This window comes from Oncorhynchus gorbuscha, linkage group LG09 (assembly GCF_021184085.1).
Source record: "Oncorhynchus gorbuscha isolate QuinsamMale2020 ecotype Even-year linkage group LG09, OgorEven_v1.0, whole genome shotgun sequence".
Classification (NCBI taxonomy): Eukaryota; Metazoa; Chordata; class Actinopteri; order Salmoniformes; family Salmonidae; genus Oncorhynchus; species Oncorhynchus gorbuscha.
The window spans coordinates 18401966-18421613 of NC_060181.1; the positions used below are offsets into that span (position 1 = coordinate 18401966).

Genomic DNA, 19648 nt, shown 5'->3' on the forward strand with positions numbered 1-19648 from the left:
TCTAGCCTAAACTAGAGGTCGACCGATTCATCGGAATGGCCGATTAATTAGGGCCGATTTCAGGTTTTCATAACAATCGGAAATCGGGTATTTTTGGACGGTGATTTAAAAAATATATATATATATATATATTTTACACACCTTTATTTAATCTTTATTTAAAAATAGGCAAGTCGGTTAAGAACACATTCTTATTTTCAATGACGGCCTAGGAACAGTGGGTTAACTGCCTTGTTCAGGAGCAGAATGACAGATTTTCACCTTGTCAGCTCGGGGGAATCAATTTTGCAACCTTACAGTTAACTAGTCCAACGCTCTAACCACGTGCCTCTCATTGCACTCCACGAGGACACTGCCTGTTACGCGAATGCAGTAAACAAAGTAAGTTGCTAGCTAGCATTAAACTTATCTTATTTTAAAAAATCAATCAATCATAATCACTAGTAATATCAACCATGTGTAGTTAGCGTGTCCTGCGTTGCATATAATCGATGCAGTGCGTATCGTTGCTCCAATGTGTACTTAACCATGAACATCAATGCCTTTCTTAAAATCAACACACAGAAGTATATATTTTTAAACCTGCATATTTAGCTAAAAGAAATCCAGGTTAGCAGGAAATATTAACCAGGTGAAATTGTGTCACTTCTCTTGCGTTCATTGCACGCAGAATCAGTGTATATGCAACAGTTTGGGCCGCCTAATTTGCCAGAATTTTACGTAATTATGACATAACATTGAAGGTTGTGCAATGTAACAGGAATATTTAGACTAATGGATGCCACCCCTTAGACAAAATAAGGAACAGTTCCGTATTTCACTGAAAGAATAAATTGTTTTCGGATTCCACCATTATAATGACCTAAGGCTCGTATTTCTGTGTGTTATTATGTTATAACTAAGTCTATGATTTGATAGAGCAGTCTGACTGAGCGGTGGTAGGCAGCAGCAGGCTCGTAAGCATTCATTCAAACAGCACTTTCGTGCGTTTTGCCAGCAGCTCTTCGCTGTGTGTCAAGCATTGCGCGGTTTATGACTTCATGCCTATCAACTCCCGAGATTAGGCTTGTGTAACCGATGTGAAATGGCTAGCTAGTTAGCGGGGTGCGCGCTAATAACGTTTCAAACATCACTCACTCTGAGACTTGGAGTGGTTGTTCCACTTGCTCTGCATGGGTAATGCTGCTTCGAGGGTGGCTGTTGTCGTTGTGTTCCTGGTTCGAGCCCAGGGAGGAGCGAGGAGAGGGACGGAAGCTATACTGTTACACTGGCAATAATAAAGTGCCTATATGTACATCCAATCGTCAAAGGTTAATGAAATACAAATGGTATAGAGAGAAATAGTCCTATAATAACTACAGCCTAAAACTTCTTACCTGGGAATATTGAAGACTTTTTTTTTTTTCTTTTTTTTTTTTCTCCTCGACTTTTTCACTCCGGACGCTTTATCTGGACACGATTCGTCAGGACCTCCAACAGCCGAAGCTAAGTAGTAACATTAACATGATGCCTTCTAATTGCAGCCGCTGTGCTCGCCTTACGGCGAGGATAGCTGTACTGCAAGCCCAGCTTCAGACGCAATCGTTAGGCAAGGGTAATTTCAGTGTAGGAAAGGATGAAACCGCGTCTGTGCCACCAGTAAGTACAGATAGTAGTATAAATCCCCTGGCACAGTCCCCGCAGCCGGACAACTTTCTCACGGTTTCTGGAAGGAAATGCTGTAGGAACGCTCAACCGGTGTCGCTCATTCAGCAGACAGAAACTTTCAACCGGTTCTCCCCATTAAGCAGCGGGTCGGTGTCAGAGGCCGAGTCTTCTCTGGTCTCTACTCCTCCCGTTACGGGGTCTGAGACGCCGAAGCTTCCCACCATTAGCTCTGACAAATTGAAAACTCTAGTCATTGGCGACTCCATTACCCGCAGTATTAGACTTAAAGCGAATCATCCAGCGATCATACACTGTTTACCCGGGGGCAGGGCTACCGACGTTAAGGCTAATCTGAAGATGGTGCTGGCTAAAGCTAAAACTGGCGAGTGTAGAGAGTATAGAGATATTGTTATCCACGTCGGCACCAACGATGTTAGGATGAAACAGTCAGAGATCACCAAGCGCAACATAGCTTCTGCGTGCATATCAGCTAGAAAGATGTGTCGGCATCGAGTAATTGTCTCTGGCCCCCTCCCAGTTATTGGGAGTGATGAGCTCTACAGCAGAGTCTCACAACTCAATCGCTGGTTGAAAACTGTTTTCTGCCCCTCCCAAAAGATAGAATTTGTAGATAATTGGCCCTCTTTCTGGGACTCGCCCACAAACAGGACCAAGCCTGACCTGCTGAGGAGTGACAGACTCCATCCTAGCTGGAGGGGTGCTCTCATCTTATCTGCCAACATAGACAGGGCTCTAACTCCTCTAGCTCCACAATGAAATAGGGTGCAGGCCAGGCAGCAGGCTATTAGCCAGCCTGCCAGCATAGTGGAGTCTGCCACTAGCATAGTTAGTGTAGTCAGCTCAGCTATCACCATTGAGACCGTGTCTGTGCCTCGACCTGGGTTGGGCAAAACTAAACATGGCGGTGTTCGCCTTAGCAATCTCACTAGGATAAAGACCACCTCCATTCCTGTCATTACTGAAAGAGATCATGATACCTCACATCTCAAAATAGGGCTACTTAATGTTAGATCCCTTACTTCAAAGGCAATTATAGTCCATGAACTAATCACTGATCATAATCTTGATGTGATTGGCCTGACTGAAACATGGCTTAAGCCTGATGAATTTACTGTGTTAAATGAGGCCTCACCTCCTGGCTACACTAGTGACCATATCCCCCGTGCATCCCGCAAAGGCGGAGGTGTTGCTAACATTTATGATAGCAAATTTCAATTTACAAAAAAAAAAAAAAATGACGTTTTCGTCTTTTGAGCTTCTAGTCATGAAATCTATGCAGCCTACTCAATCACTTTTTATAGCTACTGTTTACAGGCCTCCTGGGCCATATACAGCGTTTCTCACTGAGTTCCCTGAATTCCTATCAGACCTTGTAGTCATTGCAGATAATATTCTAATCTTTGGTGACTTTAATATTCACATGGAAAAGTCCACAGACCCACTCCAAAAGGCTTTTGGAGCCATCATCGACTCAGTGGGTTTTGTCCAACATGTCTCTGGACCCACTCACTCTCACAGTCATACGCTGGACCTAGTTTTGTCCCATGGAATAAATGTTGTGGATCTTAATGTTTTTCCTCATAATCCTGGACTATCAGACCACCATTTTATTACGTTTGCAATTGCAACAAATAATCTGCTCAGACCCCAACCAAGGAACATCAAAAGTCGTGCTATAAATTCACAGACAACACAAAGATTCCTTGATGCCCTTCCAGACTCCCTCTGCCTACCCAAGGACGCCAGAGGACAAAAATCCGTTAACCACCTAACTGAGGATCTCAATTTAACCTTGCGCAATACCCTAGATGCAGTTGCACCCCTAAAAACTAAAAAAATGTCTCATAAGAAACTAGCTTCCTGGTACACAGAAAATACCCGAGCTCTGAAGCAAGCTTCCAGAAAATTGGAACGGAAATGGCGCCACACCAAACTGGAAGTCTTCCGACTAGCTTGGAAGGATGGTACCGTGCAGTACCGAAGAGCCCTTACTGCTGCTCGATCGTCCTATTTTTCTAACTTAATTGAGGAAAATAAGAACAATCCGAAATTCCTTTTTGATACTGTGGCAAAGCTAACTAAAAAGCAGCATTCCCCAAGAGAGGATGACTTGCACTTTAGCAGTGATAAATTCATGAACTTCTTTGAGGAAAAGATGATGATTATTAGAAAGCAAATGACGGACTCCTCTTTAAACCTGCGTATTCCTCCAAACCTCAGTTGTCCTGAGTCTGCACAACTCTGCCAGGACCTAGGATCAAGAGAGACGCTCAAGTGTTTTAGTACTATATCTCTTGACACAATGATGAAAATAATCATGGCCTCTAAACCTTCAAGCTGTATACTGGACCCTATTCCAACTAAACTACTGAAAGAGCTGCTTCCTGTGCTTGGCCCTCCTATGTTGAACATAATAAACGGCTCTCTATCCACTGGATGTGTACCAAACTCACTAAAAGTGGCAGTAATAAAGCCTCTCTTGAAAAAGCCAAACCTTGACCCAGAAAATATAAAAAACTATCGGCCTATATCGAATCTTCCATTCCTCTCAAAGATTTTAGAGAAGGCTGTTGCGCAGCAACTCACTGCCTTCCTGAAGACAAACAATGTATACGAAATGCTTCAGTCTGGTTTTAGACCCCATCATAGCACTGAGACGGCACTTGTGAAGGTGGTAAATGACATTTTGATGGCATCGGACCGAGGCTCTGCATCTGTCCTCGTGCTCCTAGACCTTAGTGCTGCTTTTGATACCATCGATCACCACATTCTTTTGGAGAGATTGGAAACCCAAATTGGTCTACACGGACATGTTCTGGCCTGGTTTAGGTCTTATCTGTCGGAAAGATATCAGTTTGTCTCTGTGAATGGTTTGTCCTCTGACAAATCAACTGTACATTTCGGTGTTCCTCAAGGTTCTGTTTTAGGACCACTATTGTTTTCACTATATATTTTACCTCTTGGGGATGTTATTCGAAAACATAATGTAAACTTTCACTGCTATGCGGATGACACACAGCTGTACATTTCAATGAAACATGGTGAAGCACCAAAATTGCCCTCGCTAGAAGCATGTGTTTCAGACATAAGGAAGTGGATGGCTGCAAACTTTCTACTATTAAACTCGGACAAAACAGAGATGCTTGTTCTAGGTCCCAAGAAACAAAGAGATCTTCTGTTGAATCTGACAATTAATCTTAATGGTTGTACAGTCGTCTCAAATAAAACTGTGAAGGACCTCGGCGTTACTCTGGACCCTGATCTCTCTTTTGAAGAACATATCAAGACCATTTCGAGGACAGCTTTTTTCCATCTACGTAACATTGCAAAAATCAGAAACTTTCTGTCCAAAAATGATGCAGAAAAATTAATCCATGCTTTTGTCACTTCTAGGTTAGACTACTGCAATGCTCTATTTTCCGGCTACCCGGATAAAGCACTAAATAAACTTCAGTTAGTGCTAAATACGGCTGCTAGAATCCTGACTAGAACCAAAAAATTTGATCATATTACTCCAGTGCTAGCCTCACTACACTGGCTTCCTGTCAAAGCAAGGGCTGATTTCAAGGTTTTACTGCTAACCTACAAAGCATTACATGGGCTTGCTCCTACCTACCTCTCTGATTTGGTCCTGCCGTACATACCTACACGTACTCTACGGTCACAAGACGCAGGCCTCCTAATTGTCCCTAAAATTTCTAAGCAAACAGCTGGAGGCAGGGCTTTCTCCTATAGAGCTCCATTTTTATGGAACGGTCTGCCTACCCATGTCAGAGACGCAAACTCGGTCTCAACCTTTAAGTCTTTACTGAAGACTCATCTCTTCAGTGGGTCATATGATTGAGTGTAGTCTGGCCCAGGAGTGGGAAGGTGAACGGAAAGGCTCTGGAGCAACGAACGCCCTTGCTGTCTCTGCCTGGCCGGTTCCCCTTTTTCCACTGGGATTCTCTGCCTCTAACCCTGTTACGGGGGCTGAGTCACTGGCTTGCTGGGGCTCTCTCGTGCCGTCCCTGGGGGGGGTGCGTCACCTGGGTGGGTTGATTCACTGTTGTGGTCGGCCTGTCTGGGTTTCCCCCCCCCTTGGGTTGTACCGTGTCGGAGATCTTTGTGGGCTATACTCGGCCTTGTCTCAGGATGGTAAGTTGGTGGTTGAAGATTTCCCTCTAGTGGTGTGGGGGCTGTGCTTTGGCAAAGTGGGTGGGTTTATATCCTTCCTGTTTGGCCCTGTCCGGGGGGTGTCCTCGGATGGGGCCACAGTGTCTCCTGACCCCTCCTGTCTCAGCCTCCAGTATTTATGCTGCAGTAGTTTATGTGTCGGGGGGGCTAGGGTCAGTTTGTTTATCTGGAGTACTTCTCCTGTCCTATTCGGTGTCCTGTGTAAATCTAAGTGTGCGTTCTCTAATTCTCTCCTTCTCTCTTTCTTTCTCTCTCTCGGAGGACCTGAGCCCTAGGACCATGCCCCAGGACTACCTGACATGATGACTCCTTGCTGTCCCCAGTCCACCTGGCCATGCTGCTGCTCCAGTTTCAACTGGCCTGGGCCCTAGGACCATGTCCCAGGACTACCTGACATGAGGACTCCTTGCTGTCCCCAGTCCACCTGGCCATGCTCCTGCTCCAGTTTCAACTGTTCTGCCTTACTATTATTCAACCATGCTGGTCATTTATGAACATTTGAACATCTTGGCCACGTTCTGTTATAATCTCCACCCGGCACAGCCAGAAGAGGACTGGCCACCCCACATATGCTCTCTCTAATTCTCTCTTTCTTTCTCTCTCTCTCTTGGAGGACCTGAGCCCTAGGACCGTGCCCCAGGACTACCTGACATGATGGCTCCTTGCTGTCCCCAGTCCACCTGACTGTGCTGCTGCTCCAGTTTCAACTGTTCTGCCTTATTATTATTTGACCATGCTGGTCATTTATGAACATTTGAACATCTTGGTCATGTTCTGTTATAATCTCTACCCGGCACAGCCAGAAGAGGACTGGCCACCCCACATAGCCCGGTTCCTCTCTAGGTTTCTTCCTAGGTTTTGGCCTTTCTAGGGAGTTTTTCCTAGCCACCGTGCTTTTACACCTGCATTGTTTGCTGTTTGGGGTTTTAGGCTGGGTTTCTGTACAGCACTTTGAGATATCAGCTGATGTACGAAGGGCTATATAAATAAATTTGATTTGATTCGACTCATGTTAAAAGGAACCACCAGCTTTCATATGTTCTCATGTTCTGAGCAAGGACCTTAAACGTTAGCTTTCCTACATGGCATATATTGTACTTTTACTTTCTTCTCCAAGACTTTGTTTTTGCATTATTTAAACCAAATTGAACATGTTTCATTATTTATTTGAGGCTAAATTGATTTTATTGATGTATTATATTAAGTTAAAAGTGTTCATTCAGTATTGTTGTAATTGTCATTATTACAAATAAATATATCGGTTTTTTGGGGGGGTCCCGCAATAATCGGTAGCAGCTTTTTTGGCCCCCCAATAATCGGTAACGGCACTGAAAAATCATTTTTTAAATTTTATTATTTAAAAAAAAAAATTTTTTTTTTTTTTAAATCGGTCGACCTCTAGCCTCAACTGTTAACAAATTACCCATATTACCGGATATGCCTTTTTTATTTGAGCGCATTTTATATAACCATGTTACGGGCATTTTAAACTAATCTCGGGTCACTACTTATTGGTTTGATAAGACAACCTTTGTCAATCATGTTACTTAACTAGCTAAAGACATGGTAACTTGACAGTTGGTTTAGGCAAATGTAGGATTCATAGAGACCTAAACTATATCAAATATCCATTTCTTTCTGGTGTTCCTTAAATTCTGTTTGGTGCCTAACGTTTTAAAAGTTGGGAGCAGTGTGTTGTGGGAGAGCGAAAGCGGTGTGTGTGTTTATGAGGATGAGGGAGGGAGCAAGTGTGTGAGGAAGGGAGAGTGTGTGTGTTAACTGGAAAGTAAAGAAGGTTCCATGCAGTGTTTTCCTCTTACTGACTATGACATGCCGATCATTACGCATGTATATCACAGGAGGTTGGTGGCACCTTAATTTGGGAGAACTGGCTCGTTGTAATGGCTGTTACGGAATGAGTGGAATGGTATCATGCCATTTCATTTGCGCCATTCTTATGAGCCGTCCTCCCTTCAGCAGCCTCCACTGATGTATATTCCTTACTCCCATTCCTCAAGCCAAATCACAGGTAGGTCTTTGCAAATATGAGCAAATCAGCCATTCTATGCCGTATTCTATTAAACAGTGAACAGTTAAATTCAATGTGTTGTAATGAGTAGAAGTGTGAATTGCAGTGACAGATTTTTAGAGAACAAGTATCCGGGGGACGGGTCAAACAGGACGCTAGGTCACAGTTTTTTTCCCCCACCGTGATATTGTGATACCACTTGGTATCGTGATACTTGGCCTGGTATCGTTTGTAAAATGGTGGTATCGTGACAAGCCGAAGTCAAATTCTGTGTTTTTTAGGGCGTAATTGATCCAAAACAGGTACTTTGTCAGAATTTAAATCCTGAAAAAACACAAAATGTCATGCTTTTTTTATTTTCCCGTTATGAATTGACATTGGAAGCTCAGTATAGCTGCTCTATCCAGTTCTACTCAAATTAAAATCAGTATGGGGAGAAACCAGTGTCGGACAAGCGTGAACATGAACATCTCTAAATAAAGCAATGGGAAAAATTGTAACTGAGTGAAGAGAAACTGAAAAGAAAAAAACAATCATTGTTGAATCCTAGGGGGCCTATTATGGGCATAGCGGCAGCGGCATACCAAACTCAAAACAACTAGATATATTAATTCGGGGCAGAAGTAAAAACCCAATAGGCTGGGGGTAATATACTGTTTATACCATATAACGACAAAATGCCACCTCCCAGGGGCTTGCAGGGTTGTGTGCTATTATGCCACCGCTTAGAACTATAAGTTAAGCAGAACTATAAGAAATCTAACATGTGTCAAATTATTATATCCAGCTCAGGACTCCAGCTATGCATTTGGTTTGCTAACTTATTAGCAAAGTGGCTAGATATCAAGACCAAGCTTCTTGGTCACTGCAGACATTCAATTCCCTCCTGGATCAACTTCCCTGGTGTCTAAATTGTTTTGTGCGTCAACATTTTTATTTTAAAAAACATCAAAAGGGTTTTATTTTTATTTTTTTGAAATAGCGCTTCTTGTATGCACATTCAGTAATACCGTATACCTGGTATGGTACAGAAACAGTATGAAATGCTGTATACATTTCATACTGGGTAAACAGTATGCTGGGTAAACAATCTACTCAAGCACAACAAAAACAAGGAGATGGTTCTCGTTCTCAGCCAGTCAGTGAATTACAGATTAACGTCGATGGTCGATTTTGTACTTGAAATTTGTGCTTGCCCTGACCTGTGTCAAAGCAGTCTGTCCACCTGGCCCTGTTAACGTTGCCCTTGGTTCTGCTTCAAACCAGCTATAGGAAGCACTCGCTCAGCTCTGATCTCCCAAGGTCATTCAGCAGAGGAGAGAGAAACCAGAGAGGGAGGAGGGAAGAGAGAGAGCGGGGGGGAGGGAGGGAAGAGAGAGAGCGGGGGGGAAGAAGAGAGAGCGGGGGGTGAAGAGAGAGCCCGGGGGGGGGGGGGGGCGAGGGAAGAGAGAGAGGGGGAAGGAAGAGAGAGAAGAGGGTGACAGGGGAAAGAGAGGACAGGTTTTTCAACTTTCACTGCAGCACTTGCACGTGCGACACAATGGTTTCTATTTTCTTCACTTCTTCCCGAGGGGGGTCTTCCTTTGAGCACAAAGACATCTCTGTTAGCAAAGTCCCTTATTCCTCTGTCCCTCACTGTCCTTTCATCCTCTCTCTCTGCCGGTCTCCCTCTATGCTGACTGAAATACTGCAGGAGCCAGTCGCACATTCCTGTGACAGCTTCATCCAACACTAGGCCCAGCCGCTAGCTGCATATCAGCCTCAATAACAGAACACCACCAAACTTTATCTGGTAGTTTGGCTCATGTGTTGACAACACACACCGTGACGTACACACTCAAAACAAGGCTGCCTGCAAGGGCAAAGGAATAAGGCACACAATAGCTGTGTGGTCACTGGAGTTATTTTTAGTCATCCCTCTCCCCAACAGAACTTTCTGTCAGAGAGCGAGAAAAGTAGCACCGATGGAAACTTTCAATTAGGGAGAAGGAGTTAGGGAGAAGGGGAGGCAGAACAGAGCTAGAGATGATATAGAGATCACACATCAAAAACCTGTGGTCTGTCCCTAAAGCTGTCAATTGCCATTCGTCATTGCAGCGGCCCCGACACAACCCAACTACAAGGTCTCAAATTCGTCCCCTAAACACGCTGTAGCGAGCTCAGCGCCATCTTGCCCTCTGCATCACTGTCAGGCGAGTGTAAACAACACTCCAAGGACCAGGCTTGGGGACGGGCCATGGACCGCAGTCACAGCAGTACAATCGTGACCATCCTGAATGACTTTGAAGTCTGTCTGTCTGCGAGCACAGCGCTGGGCAAGCGCTACAGAGAGTCAATAACCAACACAGCCCAGAGAGACAAACTAACAGCAGCTAACGTCCTGCTTAAAAGTCCAAAGTCAAAACACAGCAGAAGCAGAGGGTCGCAAACAAACACCAGCCAGTGCTGGTCAACAGAACAACCAGTCTAATTCAATAGAACTTGTCATCAATATTCACAGCCTACATTGTAGTTTTCATAGAAAAACATTAACATGACTCAAGGAGAGACATTCTGCAAAATGCAAACTAAAGATGTCAACAACACAGATCCTGTCCTGGAGTGACAATTGAAGGACATGAGGGTGACTGCTGTTAGTTGCAAAAATACTTCTTTTTTTTTTTAAAATGACACACACACATTCAGATTTCTCCCAAGGAGAAAAGTAGAGGACGACAGAGAAGGAGTAGTGAGGGCAGAGAGCGCATCCCATCTCTGCAGAGAGACAGAAGAAACAGAGTGAAAGAGAAAGAGCGAGAGAAAGCGAAAGAGCGAGAGAAAGAGAAGAGAAAGCACACATGAGTAGAGGAATCTAGCAGCGATCTACAACACAGACAGGTCTAGTGTGTGTGTGTGGTTGGTCACACTTACCCTGTGCCCATCATTCTGTATAGTTGGCTGAAGGAGAGCAGGAAAGGGAGAGAGAGGCTGTACTCTCTACTGTAGAAGTCTCATGAGAGGCAAGAGGAGGGGGGGCTGGCTAACACAGAAAATCTCTGTAGCACTTCACTTCCTCAGGCGCCGGTCCCAGGAACAGACAAAACACAGTCCGCCCATCCTCCGCCTTTAAAAACCTTACAGCCTGCCCAACAGAGAGAGAAGAGCGTTCACCACCCCCACTTTCTTCTACCCTTCCCCCCTCAACTCATTCTCCTCCGGCCCCCCTCCCATCCGCCCTTTCCTAAACACACACCCCTCTCTCCTGTTTCTCCTCTGACCAACCCCCCCCCACCCCGAGCATCTCCCTCTCGCTCTCTCACCCTCTCCTTATCACTTGTTCCATCTCTTTCTCCAGCCAGCGACCCACACGTTTGTCTTTCAGTTGACCCCTGCCTCAGCACAGTGAAGGACAAAAAGAAAAAAAAGATAGCCGAAAGAGATCAAAGTGGCAGCGGTACAGCAGCACTCCCGACTCCCAGACAAATGTCCTCCTTGCCTCCTTTCCTTTTAACATTCAAAAGTAATCAATCTAGCCTGCTACATGATACTCAGACCCTGGCCAGGCTTCTTCCCCGCTCTCAGCCTTTCCCGAATGAAAGTAGAGAGCCCTCCTGCACTATTGGCCGAGCCACCCGCTCGTCGGCTCACACTTCCCCCGCCCTACCCCCTCCTTCCTACACCCAACCCCCTTTCACCGACAGCCAACTTCCTGTTTTAAGTTACCTTGAGCTGCAGGATAGGGGTCAGGGAAAGAAAAGAGGAAGAGAGAGAAAGAAGAACCAGACAAAAGACAAAGAAAGTTCTAACAAAGCGAGTCAGGGACTGATTGAGGAAGTGGTGGAGGTAGCTTGCCTCTGCATTCCGTGTCCTCCGGCTGATCTTGCGTTTCTCATGGCTGTACGGAGAAGAAAGGAACCACTGGCTGCTCTCTGACAACTGTTCCCTGCTTATTTACAATGTCAAACTAAATGTCTCCCCGAGTCCCGCCTCCCTGCGGCCATGACTGGTTGAATGGCCAGTGATGCAAAAAACCCTGATGCCACTGATTGGCTGAGGGGAGTGTCAGAATGGATGCCGCATGTTGCAGCCACATGATTTAAAGAGCAAAGGCATATTGAGCAGACGCGCTGTGATCTACGTGTTCACAGGCATGCGTGCAAGTCCACAAGCACACGCTTGTCCTTCCTCTGTCACACATCCTTCCTCTGTCACACATCCTTCCTCTGTCACACATCCTTCCTCTGTCACAGTAGGTAGAAAGATAACATCCAGACAATCTACTAAATATTGTAGTCTGTGTTAGTGCTAATAAAACACCTTCATTGAAGTACATATTTAATTCACTAAAAATGTACTAGAATAATAACACAACTAAATACATGAGAATTAATTAGTTTATCTGATAGTAAGATCCATATTTAGAAATAGATAAATGAAATACCTAACCTACAAACAAAAGGTATTTAGTAAAACTTTTTTTTTCAAGACCCCCCCAAAAAAGGGTCTTCAAAAATAATTTTAAGTGCATTTCCAATTCTAAAGGTAGCTGATCAAATCAGGCCAAAAAAGGCAACTCAACAAATTGAGTTCATGTTTGTGGGTGGACAAGACATAGGACAATGTCAATAAACAACTATTGTTGTCTTGGCCCTAAAACTATGCTCCCAGACAGTTCTCGTTCCACAATTAAAATGTCATCATAAAACCATTTCAGCAATGTCATATAAATGCCCTGCTGTTATCTCGCCAAGGGTTAAACGGACATTCAGCCATGCTGTTCTACGCACTAACGTTTACATTAGGATGAGCACACGCATGCATGGGTTGCTCTTGTCAAAAGTAAGGCACTACAGGAATAGGGTGCCATTTGGGATCCATAACGGTGTTTGGAGAACTGCATGTCTAAAGATCTGTCTAGCAACAGATTAAGGCAACGTAATGTCCTGGCAATGAAGTGTACTGAAGTGAGAGATTTAGGTGAGAGGAGGGGACAAAGCAATTTACTGAGAGTTGCTTTTAGCTGGCAGTCTGCATAGATGATGGTGGAATGACCTGAGGCTTATCCTGCATATTACTGCTGCAAATCCCCCACTGTACCGAGAAACAACAAGCCAGAGAGAGATAGAACACAAACCTGCTCTGTCACTGAACAAACCGGGGGGAGGGAGAGCCAAAAGGATGGAGAAGGACAGAAAGGAGAGCTGTTACAGGATGAGAGAGAGGGACAGAGAACGAGGAGGGACAGAGAGCGAGAAAGAGGGACAGAGAGAGGATGACAGAGAGCGAATGAGGGGGGACAAAGAGGATGGACAGAGAGCGAAAGAGAATATGGACAGAGAGTGAGAGAGGAGGGACAGACACCATAAAACAACACTAAACACCATGGAAAACAAAGTATTTATTATCTAATCCTGGAATATACAAGGTCTGAGGTCATCTGCCTTTGGCCTTAAGAGCAGGAATCCAGACTTCATCAAAGCAATTGGAAATACAGACATTGTCATCCTACAAGAAACATGGTATAAAGGAGACAGACCCACTGGTTGCCCTCTAGGTTACAGAGAGCTGGTAGTCCCATCCATCAAACTACCAGGTGTGAAACGGGGAAGGGACTCAGGGGGTATGCTAATTTGGTATAGAACACACCTAACCCATTGTATTAAAATTAGGCAAAACAGGAACATTTTACATCTGGCTAGAACTAAATAAGGAAATAATTTCAGAGAAAAATGTCTGTGTGCTACCTACATACTACCAGTAGAATCCCCATAGGGGGAGATCAACAATTTCCAGGCCCAGGGACATTTACTAGTCTGTGGCGACCTTCATGCCAGAACTGGACAAGAACCCGACCGACACCCTCAGCACACAGGGGGACAAACACCTACCTGGAGGTAACAGCATTCCCTCCCCCATGTGTCCCCCTATACAAAACTACGACAACATAACCAACATAAACAGGTCACAACTCCTGCAGCTCTGTCGGAATCTGGGTATGTACATTGTCAATGGTAGGCTTCGGAGGGGACTCCTATGGTAGGTACACCTATAGCTGATCTCTTGGCAGTATTACTGTAGAGTACTTTAGCACTGACCTCAACCCAGAGTCTCTTAGAGCATTGAGTCAGTCCACTGACAACCCTATCAGATCACTTTAAAATCACACTCTACTATGCTCAATCACGAGACATCAAAGCCAAAGGAACTGAATAATATTAAGAAATGCTATAGATCAAATCAACTGTTATTGGTCACATACACATGGTTAGCAGATGTTAATGCGAGTGTAGCAAAATGCTTGTGCTTCTAGTTCTGACAGTGCAGTAATATCTAACAGTTCCTCAAAAACTATCTTATACACACAAATGTAAATGGATGGAATAGGAATATGTACATGTAAATTAGAGGTCCAACGATTAATTAGGGCCGATTTGCAGTTGTGTATTTTTTTACGCCTAGTTAAATGAAGATTAAATGAAAGCAAGTCAGTTAAGAACACATTCTTATTTTCAATGACTGCCTAGGAACGGTGGGTTAACTGCCTCGTTCAGGGGCAGAAAGACAGATTTTCACCTTGTCAGCTCATTGGATCCAATCTTGCAACCTTACAGTTAACTAGTCCAACGCAATAATGACCTGCCTCCCTCTCGTTGCAAGTTAAGTTAAAACAAGTGTTAATTCAGTATTGTTGCAATTGTCATTATTACAAATACATTTTTTTATTTCTTAAAAATCGGCCGACTAAAATCGGTAGGGGCTTTTTTGGTCCTCCAATAATCGGTATCGGTACCGGCGTTGAAAAATCATAATCGGTCGACCTCTAATATAAATACAGTGGGGCAAAAAAGTATTTAGTCAGCCACCAATTGTGCAAGTTCTCCCACTTAAAAAGATGAGGCCTGTAATTTTCATCATTGGTACACTTCTTCTTTAAGAAGTTACAGGTCTTTAACAGTATAAAAGACACATGTCCACAATCTCAAACAGTCACACTACAAACTCCACTATGGCCAAGACCAAAGAGCAGTCAAAGGACACCAGAAACAAAATTGTAGACCTGCACCAGGCTGGGAAGACTGAATCTGCAATAGGTAAGCAGCTTAGTTTGAATAAATCAACTGTGAGAGCAATTATTAGGAAATGGAAGACATACAAGACCACTGATAATCTCCCTCGATCTGGGGCTCCACGCAAGATCGCACCCCATGGGGTCAAAATTATCACAAGAACGGTGAGCAAAAATCTCAGAACCACACGGGGGAACCTAGTGAATGACCTGCAGAGAGCTGGGACCAAAGTAACAAAGCCTACCATCAGTAATACACTACACCTCCAGGGACTCAAATCCTGCAGTGCCAGACGTGTCCCCCTGCTTAAGCCAGTACATGTCCAGGCCCGTCTGAAGTTTGCTAGAGAGCATTTGGATGAGCCAGAAGAAGATTGGGAGAATTTCATCTGACCATATGACACCAAAATATAACTTTTTGGTAAAAACTCAACTCGTTGTGTTTGGAGGACAAAGAATGCTGAGTTGCATCCAAAGAACACCATACCTACTGTGAAGCATAGGGGTGGAAACATCATGCTTTGGGGCTGTTTTTCTGCAAAGGGACCGGGACGACTGATCCGTGTAAAGGAAAGAATGAATGGGACCATGTATCGTGAGATTTTGAGTGAAAACCTCCTTCCATCAGCAAGGGCATTGAAGATGAAACGTGGCTTGGTCTTTCAGCATGACAATGAACGCAAACACACCACCCAGGCAACGAAGGAGTGGCTTCGTAAGAAGCATTTCAAGGTCCTGGAGTGGCCTAGCCAGTCTCCAGATCTCAACCACATAGAAAATCTTTGGAGGGAGTTGAAAGTCCGTGTTGCCCAGCAACAGCCCCAAAACATCACTGCTCTAGAGGAGATCTGCATGGAGAAATGGGCCAAAATACCAGCCACAGTGTGTGAAAACCTTGTGAAGACTTACAGAAAACGTTTGACCTCTGTCATTGCCAACAAAGGGTATATAACAAATTATTGAGATCAATTTTTGTTATTGACCAAATACTTATTTTCCACCATAATTTGCAAATAAATTAATTAAAAATCCTACAATGTGATTTTCTGGATTTTTTTTCTAATTGTCTGTCATAGTTGAAGTGTTCCTATGATGAAAATTACAGGTCTCATCTTTTTAAGTGGGAGAACTTGCACAATTGGTGGCTGACTAAATATTTTTTTGCCCCACTGTATATGGATGAGAAGCATAGTCAAGATGCAATAGATGGTATAAAACACATTATATACATATGAGATCATTAATGTAAGATATGAAAACATTATTAATGTGCTATTATTTAAAATGACTGGTAATCCATTTATTAAAGTGGTAATCCATTTATTAAAGTGGCCAATGATTTGGGTCTGTATGTAGGCAGCAGACTCTCTGTGTTAGTGATGGCTGTTTAACAGTCTGATGGCCTTGAGATAGAAGCTGTTCAGTCTCTCGGTCCCAGCTTTGATGCACCTGTACTGACCTCGCCTTCTGAATGGTAGTGGGGTTTACAGGCAGTGGCTCGGGTGGTTGATGTCTTTGATGATCTTTTTGGCCTTCCTGTGACATTGGGTGCTATAGGTGTCCTGGAGGGCAGGTAGTTTGCCCCCGGTGATGCATTGTGCAGACCGCACCACCCTGTGGAGAGCCTTGCGGTTGAGAGCGGTGCAGTTTCCATACCAGGCTGTGATACAGCCGCCCGACAGGATGCTCTCAATTGCGCATATGTAAAAATTTGTGGGGGTTTTAGGTGACAGGCCAAATGTCTTCAGTCTCCTGAGGTTGGAGAGGCGCTGTCACACCTTCATCATGCTGTCTGTGTGGGTGGACCATTTCAGTTTGTCAGTGATGTGTACACAGAGGAACTTGAATCTTTCCACCTTCGCCACTACTGTCCTGTCGATGTGGATAGGGGGGTGCTCCCACTGCTGTTTCCTGAAATTCATGATCATCTCCTTTGTTTTGTTGACGTTGGGTGAGAGGTTGTTTTCCTGACACCACAATCCCAGGGCCCTCACTTCCTCCCTGTAGGCTGTCTCGTCGTTGTTGGTAATCACACCCACTACTGTTGTGTCGTCTGCAAACTTGAATGATTGAGTTGGAGGCATGCATGGCCACGCAGTTATGGGTGAACAGGGAGTACAGGAGGGGGCTGATCACGCACCTTTGTGGGGCCCCAGTACTGAGGATCAGCGACATTGAGGCATTATTTCCTACCTTCATCACCTGGGGACGGCCCATCTGAAAGTCCAGGACCCAGGTGCAAAGGTTGGGGTTGAGACCCAGGGTCTCAAGCATAATGATGAGCTTGGAGGGTACTATGGTGTTGGATGCTGAGCTGTAGTCAATGAATTCTTACATAGGTATTCCTCTTGTCCAGATGGGATAGGTCAGTCTGAGGCGATTGCATCGTCTGTGGACCTGTTGGCGCGGTATGTAATCTTAAGTGGGTATAGGGTGGCAGGTAAGGTGGAGGTGATATGATCCTTGACTAGGCTCTCAAAGCACTTCATGATAACAGAAGTGGGTGCTATGGGACGATAGTAATTTAGTTCAGTTTGCTTTGCCTTCTTTGGTACAGGAACAATGGTGGCCATCTTGAAGCATGTGGGGACAGCAGACTGGGATAGGGTGTGATTGAATATGTCCATAAACACACCAGCCATCTGATATGCGCGTGCGGCTAGGGATGCCATCTGGGCAAGCAGCCTTGCGAGGGTTAACACGTTTAAATGTCTTACTCACGTCGGCCACGGAGAAGGAGGGGGGCCGCAATCCTTGGTAGCGGGCCTTGTCGGTGGCACTGTATTATCCTCAAAGCAGGTGAAGGTGTTTAGCTTCTCTAGAAGCAAGACATCGGTGTCCGTGACGTGGCTGGTGTTCTTTTTATAGTCCATAATTGCCTGTAGAACCTGCCATATGCATCTCATGTCTGAGCCGTTGAATTGCAACTCCACTCTGTCCCTATACTGACATTCGCTTATTTTATTGCCCTGCGGAGAGAGTAACAACACTTACTTTCGGCCATATTCCCAGACATCTTTCCATGGTTGAATGTGGTGGTTCGCGCTTTCAATTTGGTGCTGATGCCGACATCTATCCACGGTTTCTGGTTAGTGTAGGTTTTAATAGTCACAGTGGGTAAAACATCTCCAACACACTTCCTTATAAACTCGCTCATCGAGTCAGCGTATAAAACAATGTTATTCTCTGAGGCTTCCCAGAACATTTCCCAGTCCACGTGATCAAAAAAACCTTGACGCATGGATTCCTATTAGTCAGACCAGCGTTGAATGGATCTAGTCACGGGTACATCCTATTTGAGTTTCTGCTTGTAGGACGGTAGGAGCAAAATGGAGTAGGTTGGATTTTCCGGGGGGGGGTATACAAGGCTGTGACTATAATCTAAGTAAATTCTGTTGGGAGATAATGTGGTCGGCATTTGATTGTAAGGAATTCTAGGTCAGGTGAACAGAAGGACTTGAGTTCCTGTATGTTGTTGTGTTTACACCATGAGTCATTCACCATGAAGCATACATACCTGCCCTTCTTCTTGTGGTGGTTGTACAGACTCAGACAACATATCCCGAGAGAGCCATGTTTACGTGAAACAGAGAATGTTACAATCTCTGATGTCTCTCTGGAAGGCAACCCGTGCCCTAATTTCATCCACCTCATTGTCTAGAGACTGGACACTGGCGAGTAATATACTCTGAAGCGGTGGGTGGTGTGCACAGCCACTGCGTCTACCTCTCCTGCGGCGAGGTTGTTTTGGGTCGGCCTCTGGGATTGGATCCAATGTCCTGGATGGTGGTCCGAACAATGGATCCGGTTCAGTAAAGTCGTATTCTGGTCGTAATGTTGGTAAGTTGACGCCGCTCTTATATCCGATAGTTCTTCCCGGCTGTGTGTAATAACACTTAACATTTTCTGGGCTAACAATGTAAGAAATAATACATAAAATAAATTTTTAAAATACTGTATAGTTTCCTAAAGAGTCGAAGCGAGGCGAGCTTCTCTGTTGGTGACATCTTGCGAAAAGATGGAAGGAAAGGAGTGTGGAAATCTACCAAAACACAATTAGGCAACAACTAATTCATACCCTTAAAGACAATTTCCTGGACAAAACGTCTCACTGTAATAGTGATGGTGTAAACCACAGTAAAAAACCTAAACAGTATTATTTGACCTCTCAGCTTTCCTCTCAAATCTAAAAATGTAAAGCAGACAACACAGTTGTGGCTGCTTTGTCTGATGTATTGTTGTCTCTACCTTCTCGACCTTTGTGCTGTTGACTTGTCCAATAATGTTGGTACCATGTTTTTTTGTGCTGCTACCATGTTTTGTTGTCATGTGTTGCTGCCTTGTTATATTGTTGTCTTAGGTCTCTCTTCATGTAGTGTGTTTTGTCCTATATTTATATATATATTTATATTTATATTGTATTATTTTTTTAAATCCCAGAACCCCGTCCCCGCAGGAGGCCTTTTGGTAGGCCGTCATTGTAAATAAGAATTTGTTTTTAACTGACTTGCCCAGTTAAATAAAGGTGAAATAAAGAAGAAAAAATACAATTAACAACAATGACTAATCCAACGCAATAACAACCTGCCTCTCTCTCGTTGCACTCCACAAGGAGACTGCCTGTTACGCAAATGCAGTAAGCCAAGGGAAGTTGCTAGCTAGCATTAAACTTATCTTATAAAAAACAATCAATCATAATCACTAGTTAACTACACATGGTTGATGATATT

General features: G+C 44.3%; 1 protein-coding gene across 10 annotated transcripts in view; it reads right to left on the reverse strand.

Annotated features, from left to right (window-relative positions):
• Positions 1 to 19648, reverse strand: part of LOC124043229 (nuclear transcription factor Y subunit gamma-like) — a 47879-nt gene that overhangs the window by 22091 nt on the left and 6140 nt on the right. For 2 of the 10 annotated variants that reach the window (XM_046361569.1, XM_046361567.1), the window contains exons 1-2: positions 11173 to 11446; positions 10784 to 10994 (exon numbers count right to left, since the gene is read on the reverse strand). The exons of 2 other annotated variants lie outside the window; for them this stretch is intronic. Coding sequence is in view for 4 of the 8 variants with exons in the window: in XM_046361563.1 (XP_046217519.1) it covers positions 1138 to 1174 (37 nt within the window). In the remaining 4 variants the exon portion in view is untranslated. Of the gene's footprint in view, positions 1 to 1137; positions 1413 to 10783; positions 10995 to 11172; positions 11447 to 11704; positions 11827 to 19648 lie in introns of those variants that run through there. 6 more of the 10 variants (XM_046361563.1, XM_046361562.1, XM_046361572.1 and 3 more) reach the window with 4 other exon arrangements.